Raw genomic sequence first — 14,452 nt, forward strand, 5'->3', positions numbered from 1 at the left:
CAGTGATCCCCAACCAGTAGCTCGTGAACAACATGTTGCTCTCCAACCCCTTGGATGTTGCTCCCAGTGGCCTCAAAGCAGGTGCTCATTTTTGAATTCCAGGCTTGGAGGCAAGTTTTGGTTGTATAAAAACCAGGTGCTCTGCCAAAATGGCCAATCACAGCACTTATTTGGCAGCTCAAGAACATTTTCCATGCTTGTGTTGCTCCCCGACTCCTTTTTCTTCTGAATGTTGCTCACGGGTTCAAAATTTGGGGATCCCTGATATAAATAATACTACTTGAATAATGAGTTTGCAGATCCTTGCACTAGTGAGGGTGGTAATGAAGCCTTCATTGACTGCCCCATGAGGTTAATTTGTCATTCATACATGGAAAGAAACCTTATCAATTCAGCCTATGCTTTTTATTAGAAGGCCTGTCATCAACAGTATGGAGTGATTTAGTAGTTGCCATTTGACACTGTATGTAAATGATTACCACACATTAGTGTTTAAACAAGAATATCATTTTGTTTTTATATTTTATAATTTATATTATATATCATTTTTATAGGACAAACTAAGCTTTCTAAATCTGCTTGAATGCATGTGTTATTTCACTTTTGTAGCATAAATACCTACAAAATTGAAACATTCCAAATTTGACATAATCTGGAGAAATAAATCAGAAATTTAGTTTAGTATATGTGATAAAATACAAATGATTTGGAAAGCTCCATGTCTACTGGACGAGTGTATGCCAATGAGTTTTATTTATATTCTAACTTGTGTAGATCAAAAACCAATTCACACAATGCCACAACTGTCGGCAAAATAAAATACTTGGTGCTCAATAAATAGGTATAGCCAGTATTTATTTGCTCTGAGGAAGGAATTTTATGTGATTCCAAAATGTCAGCTGTTTCAGTAGTAAAGCTTAAAGTTCTGTCTATACAGTATACTGCCAAATTTCCAAAGTGTCTGTAGAAATAAGCATACTATAGATTATATTATTAATAGGTAAATTGGCCAGAGGAAGCCATATATTTTTGGAAAGTACACATTTTTTTAAATCAATATTGTACTACTCCTAACTACTAAACTGCAAAGTCTCAGTTGTAGTGTGATTAGCACTATCAATAATCATACTATGCAGTATTATGCTACACTTTTAGGCAAAAACACAGTACAGTAAAAAAAAGCCCAAAAGTGCCCCTTTAGATGACACTTGTCTGGGTTCTGAATGCACTCTGCACCTTGTGGCGGATTAAAAGTTACAGCATGAGGTGCAGAGTGCAATGTCCTTGTAAATGTCCTTACCACCTGCCATAGCCATTGACTGGTGTGTATAGAGCAGCAGCGATTCTGATAATTGCAGACAGTAAAGTGCAAAATATCCCCATGGTGATAGCCCAAGTCTTTTGTACTTTCAATTGTAGGTATGAATGATCTCTTATGTGTGTGTATATACAGTCATATAAAAAAAGTTTGGGAACCCTCTCAATTCTTTGGAGTTTTGTTTATCATTTGCTGAGCTTTTTAAAGTACCGTAGCAACTTCCTTTTAATATATAACATGCCTTATGGAAATAGTAGCGTTTCAGCAGTGACGTAAAATGTATTGTATTAACAGAGCACCCAAACAGAGATATTACATCAATACTTAGTTGTGCCTCCTTTTGCAAATGTAACAGCCTCTAGACGCCTCCTATAGCCTTTGATGAGTGTCTGGATTCGTCCATACACAATCTCTCCAGTTCAGTTAAATTTGATGGCTGCTGAGCATGGACATGGTCTGTTTCAAATCATCCCATAGATTTTTTCGATGATATTCAAGTCGGGGGACTGTGACGGCCATTCCAGAATATTGTACTTCTCCCTCTGCAGAAATGCCTTTGTAGATTTTGAAGTGTGTTAAGGATCATTGTCTTGTTGGAATATCCAACCCCTGCGTAACTTCAACTTTAACTTCAACTTTGTGACTGATGCTATCCTCAAGAATTTGTTGATATTGGGTTGAATTCACCCGACCCTCGACTTTAACAAGGGCCCAGTCCCTGAACTAGTCACGCAGTCCCACAGCATGATTGAACTTCCACCAACTTTGACAGTAGGTACAGGTGTTTTTCTTGGAATGCGGTGTCCTTCTACCACCATGCAAAGCACTTGTTATAATATATGCTGATATATGTGCATGTTTTTGCTGTGAGATATATATATATATATATATGTGTAATAAACTAATATCCAGTATCCAGTGTCGGACTGGCCCGGCGGGACACCGGGAAAAAACCTGGTGGGCCCCGACCCTCATGGACCTCCCTCTCCCGATGTTTGGGTTTTACAAAAATGCACGCCAAGGGGGCTCTGTTCGCACATGCGCAACCTCATGCATGCACAGTAGGAGGTGGAGGGGGGCCCTGGACAGCAGTCCCGGTGGGTCCTGGGGCCCCCATTCCAACCCTGCTAATATCATTACTATTGATGGCATGACCACTAACCCGGTTAACTCAGTTAAGCAAGATAGCATATAAAACCCTCTTTTTACATTCAAAGCCCATCGCTCCTCACTACATTTCTTCTCTTGTCTCGCTATAAGTTCCTGGTTGTCTTCATTTAACTTTAACTTCTCGTCGTATGCAACTTCACTTTGCTTGGCGCAGTAACTCTAGCGCAACTTCGCCATCGTTCAGAGCCCTGGACGCAACTTCGGATTTTATTAAATTAGCGTTGTCCTGGCGAATCTACACCCGCCGAAGTGTTGCGCTGTGAGCGAAGCTGTCGCTGGCGAATTTTCAGTGGTTAGTGAATTTGCCCCTCAGTCTCTTCAAGAAAAAACTAAGAGCATATCTTTTGGAGCACTAGAACATTAGCCTAGTCCGGTGCCTTCTGACTATGCCTTACCTTGTGCACTTTTTCATCTCCAATTTGTGCCTGTATGTTAGCCTCCCATCCACTTAGACTGTAAGCTCTACGGGGCAGGGACCTCCTTCCCACTATGGGTTATATTTATCAAAGAGTGAAGTTAATAGTGAAGTTCTGCCATTAGAGTGAAATTCCGCCACTTTCCATTCATTTCTATGGGGTTTTTAAAGGCGTATTTATCAAAGGGTGAAATTCCACTTTCACCCATTGATAAATACGCCTTTCAAAATCCCATAGAAATGAATGGAGAGCTGCGGAATTTCACTCTAGATGGCGGAACTTCACTCTTTGATAAATTTACCCCATTGTCTCTTAGCACAAAGCAGTTTAGATCTTTGTCCTGATATGATTTTGTATATATTTATTAAGTTACTTGTCTTCCCTGTCTGTGTGTGTGTGTATAGATATATAGATATAGATATATATATAGAGATATATATATATATATATATATATATATATATATATATATATATATATATATATATATATATATATATAGTGAAGAAGGATTGCGGCACTCACATGTTTGTTTTTGCTCCTGACGAAGATCCCTGTGGGGGATTGAAACGTTGAGGCTTAATAATAAAACATTTTTTGTTTTTTCACTAAAACCCTGTGAGTGCCGCAATCCTTTTTCACTGCTTATTTCCCATGCTGGCACCCAGGTATTCATTTTGTCTACGGAGTGCACCATTCCTTTGGTTATATATGTATTGTACTTTTATGCAATGTACAGCGCTGCGGCTCCTTAACGGTGCTTTACAAAGTTATATATACATACATATTAAGCAATAATTACATACAATTTGTCTAAAGCACTAAGCTACTGAGTGATCTTGAAAATGTTTGTCCAGGTGGCTTTTTCAAAGTAGATGGAAATTCTCAAGGGTTGTGAGTTGCTCACCTCCATAATTCACAATCATTTGATCATTGTAGTGCACAGCCCAATCAGTGAAATTTTTGCTGTCTTCATGTGTAGTTTTTTGCTCTTTGGCATGGTACAGACTCTACTTTAAACATCCATTTATTTAGCCTATATGCCAAAAACAAAATGGTACTTGTGACTTTACATTCCTTGAAATTAATCTGTTTTACCTTAATTCTAGGGTTACTAGCAAATCTGTATATAAGGGGTGCTTTTGTTAAAAGACAGTGTGTATCCTTTTGTAACTCTCCTTGATTCATAGGAATGTTGTATGTGACCATATGCCGTCTGCTTTCTTTAATACACATGAGTAGTTTTACACAAATGAGTCCTTTGGGAGAGCAACCCCTTATGGATGGCACATAACACATCTGCTACAAACCAAAGCATTTTATAAATACAGTATAGGCTAAATTTATGTTTTAAATGTTTGCTAATCTAGTAGTGTTGTTTGTAGCCCCCACAGTCTAAAATTTCAGAGAATGGAGGGTACTTGGGGTCACCAGTGTGTGCCATAAGCTAAATGTTTGCCATTCTTACCATAGCAAGTGGTAGCAGGGCTCTTCCGTCTTAAAACAGTGGGGGTCAAATAATTTGGAAAATATTTAAGTTTTTGTTTTCTGATTTATTTTCAATTTTACTAATAGATTTCCTCCAGGTAATATTTGAATATAGGGGCAAATTCACTAAGATCCGAAGCGACAGCTTCGCCAGGCGTAGTTTCGTGAGCGCTATGCAAATTCACTAAAATGCAAGTTGCGCTCAGGGAGGCGAATGGTAGCGAAGTTGCGATACCGTTACTTCGTCAGGCAAAGCGAAGTTACGCTAGCGATGCCTAATTTGCATATGGCGCAAAGTTAAAATATAATGGACGTATATGCTGTAGCAACCACATTACACTACACAAGTCCAGGAAATCTTTAAAAAATAAAATAAAGGTGTTCTATTGCCCTACACTTGTGCCCACTGTATCGTTGAGTTGCCATCAGTGGCGGAACTACCGGTTAAGCAGGGGGTGCGAGTGGGCCAGGGCCCGCACCCCCTCAGGGCCCCCCGGCAGTCCGTTCGCCGCTGAAAATGCGGCCAAATGCGGCCGTATGGAGGGGGCAGGGCCCGGCTGCTCGTCACGCACCAGGGCCCACCCCCCTCTAGGATCGCTTCTGGTTGCCATATGTTAGGAAATGTAGGGGGAAGGAGGGTACCCCCAAAAAAATGTACACTATTTTTCGTACTATCACCCTTAAAAAAGTAAAAGACGCCATTGTTTTTTGGGAATTATTTTTGGACAAACTCCTATCTATTGTATTGAACTTCGCCTGGTCTGACCTTGCCAAGTAAAGTCTAATGCAAGAGGTAACGTTCAGTAAAATGCGCAAGTTAGTGAATTAGCGTAGTTATGTCCCTTCACAATAGCGCAACTTCGCCTGGTGTAAGGGTGCGAAGTAGCGTTAGAGTAGGTCCACTTCGCTAGCGAATTTACGCCAGCACCCGAAATGACGTCACACTGGCAAATTTGCGCTATCGTTAGCCGCTTTGCGCTTTAGTAAATTTGCCCAATAGTATCTATATACCTTTTATGGGCAGCATTTGCTTATGAGATCAGCATAGAACGATGCAAACAAATGGTTACTTTTTGTAGTGAAGCATCAGCAAGTGAAGCATCTATGTACCTGAAGGGATAGTTTCCATTGTTTTCACATCTATTTTTCTATTTATTTTTGGTTCCAGTTTTTATTGCATTTAAAAATTGAATTGCAGCAATATCTTATTTTGCACAGAAAACACATTCTGCAACCTTGGCTAAGACAGTCATGCTCCTTACTTGGTTAGTTAAAAATGTTAATTTATGAGATAAATATAAGCAGTTTTAGTGGACAATAATCATATATTTATCACATATTATTGTGGTTATAATTCCATTTGGTTTTCAGTGGCATTCAGAATATGGTGTATAGCTTTTACACAAACATACCAGTAGATTGGGATTTACAAGAAGCTCTTCAGCCAGAGATGAGTAGATTTCGAGCAGAGCAATGCCTAGAGACAACCAACATAAATCACTCACTTCTGCTCTGTCAGATTGAAACATACCATAGCTAACGTTCATTGAACTGCCAGGTATTTGGTACCCCCTGATGCTGTACTATGCACCTTGTGAGTAAGGTTTTGCCCCACTTAGTGCTCTTGCACTTCTGCCCAGGGAAAAGTAAATGACCCCTACTTACATTATGTTTTGTTAAAATATCGCTATGATTAGTAGTAGAAGATACATCATTCCATAGATATATAATTTTGTAACATTTGCTTAATTGCTGCAACACATAGAACATTGCTTTTTGTCTTTTTTGACAATGTAACATGAACAAATTGTTAGAAATTAAACAACTGGCAAAATTGCTGGCTTTTGCAGGGTATTGCCTTTTGGATTTTGTAGTCTGTGACTAATGAAACCAATTTCTTATTAGAACAGTAGTGTTTATTTCGACATCTGTGCTTTCATTTTAAGAAACAATGGAGCAAATTGTAGATGTAAATAGATGTTCTGGATAAAAGTGCAAGCTTTATGAAAGCACAAAGGAAAGTTCTTAGAGCTTTCATAGACTAGCAATTTGCTGGCTTCACATCATTATGATCAACAAACGCTGACAGTGGCAAATAAGCTAAACAGCATCTTCACAATGCACTGAAAAGTACAAGCTTTAAAAGGACATGAGATAATAAATGATACTTTATCTGTTAATAATATTTTCTAAGTATCAGGTTTGTAATCTATAGTAAGAATTTAAAAAATAGAATATTTACTCATATGGATTAAATTACAGTGTAAAAAGCCAGTCTTAAAAAAACAAAACAAAGTAATGTAAACAATGTTAAGATAAATGAACAATATTGATTCAAACAACAAAAGGCAAATATGTATAACATATTAATCTGCATCCTTTTTTTGGCTGTTTTTTGCCTTTAATTGCTATTTTTTACATTCAGCTGTTGTCATTTTTCTTTCAACCTCTATTCTGTACTTCCCCACTCCCTTTATCAGTATAGATCTGTAGGTGTCTTCTATTTGTAATCCTTTGCATTAGAATGAACTTGTTATATTTACTGCTTTTTATCCAGATATTTACTATTGCATGTCTGTGTTTAATAGCTACTATATATCCTTGTTAGGATCCTTGTAAGGATGTTGCGTTCAGGCCCAATACCTGTAGGCGGGTTTGGGCTGTCCTCGCTGCACCATTTGAGGGTCGGGTTTAGCTCTTCTGCCTGCTCTTCTCGCCCGCGTCCTTACACTGTTGGCTTCCGACTTCTAGCTTCCGATTTTCCAAGAGCGCACCTGCCAGCTATCTTTTGTAATGTCATCAGTGAGGCGGCGTAGGTCTATAAATGGAGAGGGAAGCAAGGTGCAGGCTGGTGTGGGTTCGGGTCAGATGTGGGTAGATATTTTCTCGACCCGCACATCACTACATTGTGGTCTGGAACCAGGGTCCTTGTATTTACTAGCCACTGTTTCTCCTGGTTGGACAACAGGAGGCCCTGCACTCTGCACTTGGACTTGCAATTAATGTTAATGATTTCCCTCTGCTAACACCTGTTTACTCTTATGATCTAACTATACCCTAAAAATTAATATTTCCTGAAATGACAAATCTTATATATTGATCTTATTGAACCAGCCTAGAGGTTCAGCATCTCTATAGTAGCAATGAGCCAGGTCTTCAAAATCGGCACAGGCATTTCGCATCTCGAATTTGTTCTTTTGTCTGTGACACGCACATGCTTAGTGCGATTTGAGCAGCAGTCGAGAAGCTAAGCTTAAGGGTTGTAACAAATCAAGCAGAAAATGAGGTTTGCCCAAGGCATAACTACAGAGGAAGCAGACCCTGCAGCTGCAGGGGGACCAGGAGGTATAGTGACCCCATGAGGCCCTAATTAGAGATCAATTTTGATATGTATTGGTAACACAAAAGGACAACCTTTCGAGAGTTTGGAGACCCCTCAAATTATTTTGCTGTGGGGCCCAGTAACATCTAGTTATACCGGTGGTTTTGCATGTCATATTAAGGCAAAACTCCACAGGAGATTTTGTAGGATGGTGATGGATCAATAGATCACATCCTACTAGTCAGATATAGTTGCATGGGTCAAAATATAATGGGACTGATACAAAAATTTGACATGTAAGCTACATGGAAAAGTTTCCATCTGAAGCTACATGACTGTTGGATGCGAACGCTGCATGCATGTCTTTATCTCACAAGATAAAATCTGATGATGACTGACCAACTTTTTTTCCTCATTGTAATACATTGAATGTCGGATGTAAATGAATGAACAAACTTTATTGTCTATTATCTGATCTGACTTTACATTATAGCTATAGGGGGATCAGATTTAGTAGGATCCTATAAATTTCATGCTGTTGCATGGCTGTTCTTGCCATGCAACAGCATGAAATTTATAAAATCTGATCCACAAAATCTGATCAAAATCTCCCATGTAGTTTTACCCAAAGCTGTTGATTATTTAATTTTGATGCTAATAGTGCTGGTTTCTGAACTGCCATGTACCGATAATCTGAATTATTTACGAAGTTTTAAATTTTGACATTTATGATATATAATATGTGTGTGTGTGTAATATACCTCTTTTGTTCTGATTTCCTGATTTGACACCTGGCATTATAAAAAACAAGGAAACATTATATGGTTCAATAAATATTTTTATTTGTCCTTGATAAAATTTAGGAGCATGGAACCACCCATTCCTGCCTGGTGCCCAAAGCAAGATTATCCTTTTGCATATTCTTGATGGTGGGAAATTATCCCAACTCTTCCAACATTTTGTGCAACCCCAATATGTTTGTGTGCTAAAAATATTTGCTTGTTTCTGTTTTATTAATTTCACTTGACTTTACTTTTTTACAAAAAACTTTAAGTTTTTAAAAGTTACATTTGGTGCCCTAGAAACAATAATAATGAGAAGAGAAATCCACAGGACTAGCAGTAACAGTCAAATTAAATTTCCAGTTTCATTTGAAATGTGTGGATTCATCGGACAGTCTGCTTCTCAAAGGATCACCTGTTAACCTTTCCGTGGGCCCTCTAGAGTCATATACAGTATAGACATTTGTATTTAACATTTACTCCCAGGGAGCTTCAACTTATTTCTACTCTGAAGCTTATCTGAGGTCACCACAACTGTAAAATAATCTTGTTTTTTGATATCATGAAAGATTAATTGCATATATGGCCTAGATATATACTGTTTGATGGCATTTGTGAGATCTACATAAATATGTCTTCCTTTATTAAGTGAACACATGTGTGTGTTTTAAGTTCAGGAAAATGGAATGTCAAACAACTGGTTGATTCTGTGAGATTAATGTGTGTTAATGTAACCATAATACACTTTCTAGCACAGCAAGAAACATTCACTGCCCCAGCTGTGATCTGATAAATTTCACCAAAACTAGACATCTGTCTCTATCCTTTCAGTTCATGTAGTGCAGTAAATCAATATATGTCTCCATGCTGAATGTGAATTGAGCTCCATTGTATATTTTTGAAGCGACACTGTCTCAGACATCAAAATAATTTTTCTCCCAGAAAACAATGCATAGAAAATGAGGGGTTTCCCAGATATAACTGGTTTGATTACATTTTTGTTGTACAGAGTGATTGCAGTTTCAGCTGTGGCTGTCTACTATCTTTCTCTGGGCAAAAATCAGTAATGACATGTTTTATTATGGAGTTTCTAGCTATCTATTCACTAGAGCACCAAGTGCCAAAAGTCATGAATACTGTATCTGGAAGTGCCTTAATACCTCCCCCACCTAGCTACCTACTATTCACTTGAATTGAAAATGCCTGAACACCTATGGGTGTTTCCTATTCAAGTCAGTGGAAGGGGAAGGTTTTGTGCACTTTTCATCTAATTTAAAATTGTTTGTTGCCTAAAAAAATTCTCCATTTGCTTGGTATTTAGAACAAAAAGTTGCAGCCTGGTTGCTCTGTATACATTTGTGAACATACGTGAATGAGATGGTGTGAATGAGAAAGCAAGACTGTTCAACTAGGAAAAAACCTTCACAAACTCTTCTCCTTTGTAATGACTGTAAGAAAGAAATGTGGTTTTTTTTAATGGAAATCATCAAGTCCATTTCTATGCACATAACATTTTATGAATATGACAGCTTAGCAGGTGGTTTTAGTCTGTATATGCCGTTACTGTGATATATAAATGCAGATAGTCTGAGACCACATATTGTGATACAGATGTTGCTGTTGTCTTAAACTTGAATAAAGGCTTTAAAAAGATTGAGTATTAATAGAAATGTTAATTTTCTTCAAACAGGAATCTATTGGATCGAGACACATTTTCCAAATCAGATCCAAGTAAGTAATATTTTTGTTTTGTTGAAAGCAATGTTGTATTAATGAAATAGCTGAAATAATCATTAAAATAATTTGAGTGCTTGCTAGACATTGGCAAACATTACTTTTATTATATTATACATGGGGTAATGTAATAAAAGGCTAAATGTTTGGTAGGATTATCTAAGTTATTAAGCTCATAGAATAGTTTGTCCCACTGTCGCTTGTACAATCATTTCCTCATTCACTGGCTCTTTTAAAGGCATACAGTGAGTATAAGCTTACATTTTCATTTAGTTTTTTTGCAGAACATATTTTTAATAAAGCATGTTTTCGTTTTTTGTTTTTTTTTAAAGTTTTAAAGCATTTATCTTTAATTAACGCCTCCTCTTATTGGCCAAATAGCAGGTTGTTGCAAAATAGAAGGAATTATTACACAAAAACCAAACTGATGCTTGGTAGAAAGTTATTCAATGACACAATCGTGCCAAACTTGGTGATTTTAATGCAATAACAAAATGATAAGGTTTACATTTTTTGAGTAAAAATAAATCACAATGACCACAGCACTTTTAGTGGTGAGAACAATTGGGTAAGAAGAAACAAAGAAAAAAGACCAATGTGAGCGACTGTTGCAATGCCTTTGTAAAATGTAAAGCCCTGTATTATAACAGACTAGTATTACATAGTGTATTAATGATCGGATTAGATTACAATACGGATAAGTAAAACTATTAAAATATTAGAAATGTTTGCTGTAATTGACTGGATATTGGGCAGGTCCATTTCTTATTGTGTGACCATAAGCCGAAGGTAGCAAACTAGGCATATTGTGCATAATAAGCATACTGTAAATTAAAAATATCCTACTGGTAAAAATACACAGTGTTAATATGATATTAAAAACAGTAAGGTATGGGGGGGGTTAAGTTATTATAGGCATCTGGCATCAATAAATGCAGTAGAAATGCCAGATATTCTAATGAAAATGTAATTTAGAGGTGATGACCTGGATGAAATGTCCAGACCAACATAATTGCTTTATATTATATAGTGTTCATCTTTCACATTAAAGCATCATTGATACAAATTAAAGTCAACAGAGCAATCAAATCTATGAACATGAGTGATGAGCTGTGCTTGCCATGAGAATGAAGAAATGTAGAAATATTTAATCTGAATTGATTACATTGGTAATGATGATCATAATTGCATTGTCACTGATAATTAATTTTTGAGTGGCTTTTTTTTTAATCTTACATGTACCCCCTATAGTAAAATATAATAATATTTGAAGTCACCAAGGAGTTCCATAAACCATATAAAAGTATAAGGCTGCAGGGTTTTTTTTGTAATTCATGGAAATTTGAGGTGGTTTTTAAAATCCTCATATTTTACAATATTTTTTTTTTTTTTTTGCTATCCCCATATTTTTTAGTCATGTGACATCAATTACATCACTATGTAGCAGCTAATGTTGCTGGGCAATGTAAACAAACGATGCATATGTATATCAAATAATTAATTAGGTTGTTGGCAAAAAGGGGTTTTATCACTTGTGTTAAATCAATTCTTCCATATAGCTTTCAGCCCAGATCATAATATGTTGATCATTTTGTTCATATTTAGAATGGGCGAATTTATTTGCCGGCCATGAATTAGCGGTGAATTTCTACACTTTGCAGACTGCGAATGTTTTCGCGAAACTGGCGCGAAAATTCACTGTGGAAATATTTGAAGCGTCAAACAAAAGTTCAAAATTATCGCTTGTCAAAATTATTTAGACGCCCGTTGACTTTAATTTATTTAGACAGAAGAGTCACACGCTTAAAAATTTACATGCACATAAAAAATGACCCACGTCAAAATTATTCGGACACCCATTGAATTTAATGCATTTGGACAAAAGAATCGCGCTTATAAAAATTGTCGCTCGCATTAGAATTGTTGCACATCAAAATTATTTTGACACCCATTGACTTCAATGCGTTTCGCAAATTTTTCGCTGTTTTGACAGATTCGCTCATCACTATTCATATTGCATACATGTAAAATCTGCTGGAATAGGTAATCTATAACGTGTGTATTGTTCTTTGAATACTCCAAGAGATAAATACCGTTGTTTGAATGTCATCACTGTGCTCCAATTAAGGACACCTTTTTTTTTTAAATGTTTTTGGTTCAGAGAATCTTGGTTGATGGCATTGCCACCGAGCCAATGAATTTGAGCAACGTTGTTTTGATGCGCAATGTTCCCCTCATTCATTAGCTTGTTAGCAATGGTGTTTCCCGACGTTTTCTCCATCTATAATCTCTGGACCATGAAACCTCTCTTGCACATCCATTTTAAGGCCTTTGTGCTAATGCCAAGGTGGCCATATTCCAGGAAACAAGACAGTATATGCATTAAAAAAATAGGGGGTAAGTATAATTGATTTTGCAATATTTTGTGCAGGTTTGATATATTTATGACAATGAAATCTAAATATTTTGATGCAACAACCCACTAACATTCTGAAGCACTTGTTAAACTTTGAAGGGTAGTTCACCTTTAAATTGTAAGTATGATGTAGACAGCAGTATTCTAAGGCAATTTGCAATTAGTCTTCGTTTTTTTATATTTGTAATTTTTTAAAGTATTTAATTGCTGCACTCAGGCTCGGGATTTTAACTTGGACTCTGAGGAAGTGCCGAGTGTTTCGGCAAGAAACGTGTAAGTCCGAGCGCACCCACTGCTCAATGTATGTACCACACAGTGTGTCTTAAATAAAGCAGATTTTTTTGCAAATGAAGTGGCCCCCCTTGTAAGTCTCAGACAGCGGCGGTGAATGCTTTAAATCTTTTTGTAGGCATTTTTTACTTTGGCAGTTTGGAAATCAAAATTAAAGATCTATAGTTGAAAACAAAGGATAGCAAGATATCAAAAAAATTACAATGCAAAGCATATTGTAAATGGAGTTCTATGTAGTTGGCACATAGACAACAGACCGCTGAAGAGCAACCTGTACACATGGGGATTTTGTTTTTGCCCTTTTTCCAATGGCTCATTTCAGGAGCTGTCCTTCAGGCTGTCTGCAAACTACTACTGATTGCATCTAAAAGTGCAGGCAGAACTTTCTTTTTTAGAGAACAGCTCTTGAGATGTGCCATTGGATACGGGCAAAAAAGTGGTTACTCGGTTGTGGAAGGGGCCCCTCCAGCTGGCACAAGACTTCACAATCATTCATCCTTCCTTGCTTCAGAGGAGTAGGAGAAGGTTCATTAAATATTGGAAAGAAGGGGTATATTATACGAGAAGTATGGTATAATACGATTCTTTTAAGCTTATCTAAAATACCTACCTTTTAAAAACAGTCCATAACATCCTGATATACAAATTAGCAGTTTAACAGACCATGGGCATCTGATAATCTTCCCTGCATAGTCAACTATTTAAAAAAAAAAGTGTCACAGAAATTCACACAGACCCTCCCACGCAGAGTAGGAGAGCAGAGCTCACGGGCACCATCTTTGTTATCTTCCGATACGTTTGCTAAAGGACTGCCGTTTTCATGCATGCTCAGTTGGAGCTGTTTGCTATACACATCTACTGTGCATGCGCCAGAATGAATTTGAATTAAAACTCTAATCAAGTTTGGATAGTTCGCAATTCGAATTTGAGTGTTTTGACCATAAAAGAAAATTAGAAAACTTGAATTCGAATTTTCAATTTGACCCTTAATAAATCTACACCTTAATCTCACATTTTGATAAATCTGCCCCTATATGTTATGTGACAAATAGTCTGTGGAACAGATAAGAGCAGGCGCACACCCTCAACAAGCTCAAAGATTGCAACCTCCCGCATATCGTTTAGAACAGAGATACGGCACTCAAGGCATCTGCTTGCAGGTTTCCCTGCAAGCAAATGCCTTGAGTGCCGTTATCTCTGTTCTAAAAAATGTGGGAAATTATACTCATGAACCATCTATTCCTCTTTTTCGTGATAATACCATTGATATGCACTATTAAAAATACAAATCTGCAATTTCCCATTATTAATATAGGTATGGGACCCTTTATCCAGAATGCTTGGGATCTGTGGTTTTCCGGATAATGGATCTTTCCGTAATTTCGATCTTCATAGCTTAAGTCTACTAGAAAATCATGTAAACAGCCCAATGGGCTGGTTCTGCTTCCAATAAGGATTAATTATATCTCAGTTAGGATCAAGTACAAACTACTGTTTAATTATAACAGAGAATAA

General features: G+C 37.1%; 1 protein-coding gene across 2 annotated transcripts in view; it reads left to right on the top strand.

Moving 5' to 3' along the window:
• Positions 1-14,452, top strand: part of LOC108713084 (copine-8) — a 134,801-nt gene that overhangs the window by 29,503 nt on the left and 90,846 nt on the right. For both annotated transcript variants that reach the window (XM_018255792.2, XM_041588502.1), the window contains one exon: positions 10,187-10,227. In XM_018255792.2, coding sequence (XP_018111281.1) covers positions 10,187-10,227 — 41 coding nt within the window. The remainder of the gene's footprint in view (positions 1-10,186; positions 10,228-14,452) is intronic.

This window comes from Xenopus laevis, chromosome 3S (assembly GCF_017654675.1).
Source record: "Xenopus laevis strain J_2021 chromosome 3S, Xenopus_laevis_v10.1, whole genome shotgun sequence".
Lineage (NCBI taxonomy): Eukaryota > Metazoa > Chordata > Amphibia > Anura > Pipidae > Xenopus > Xenopus laevis.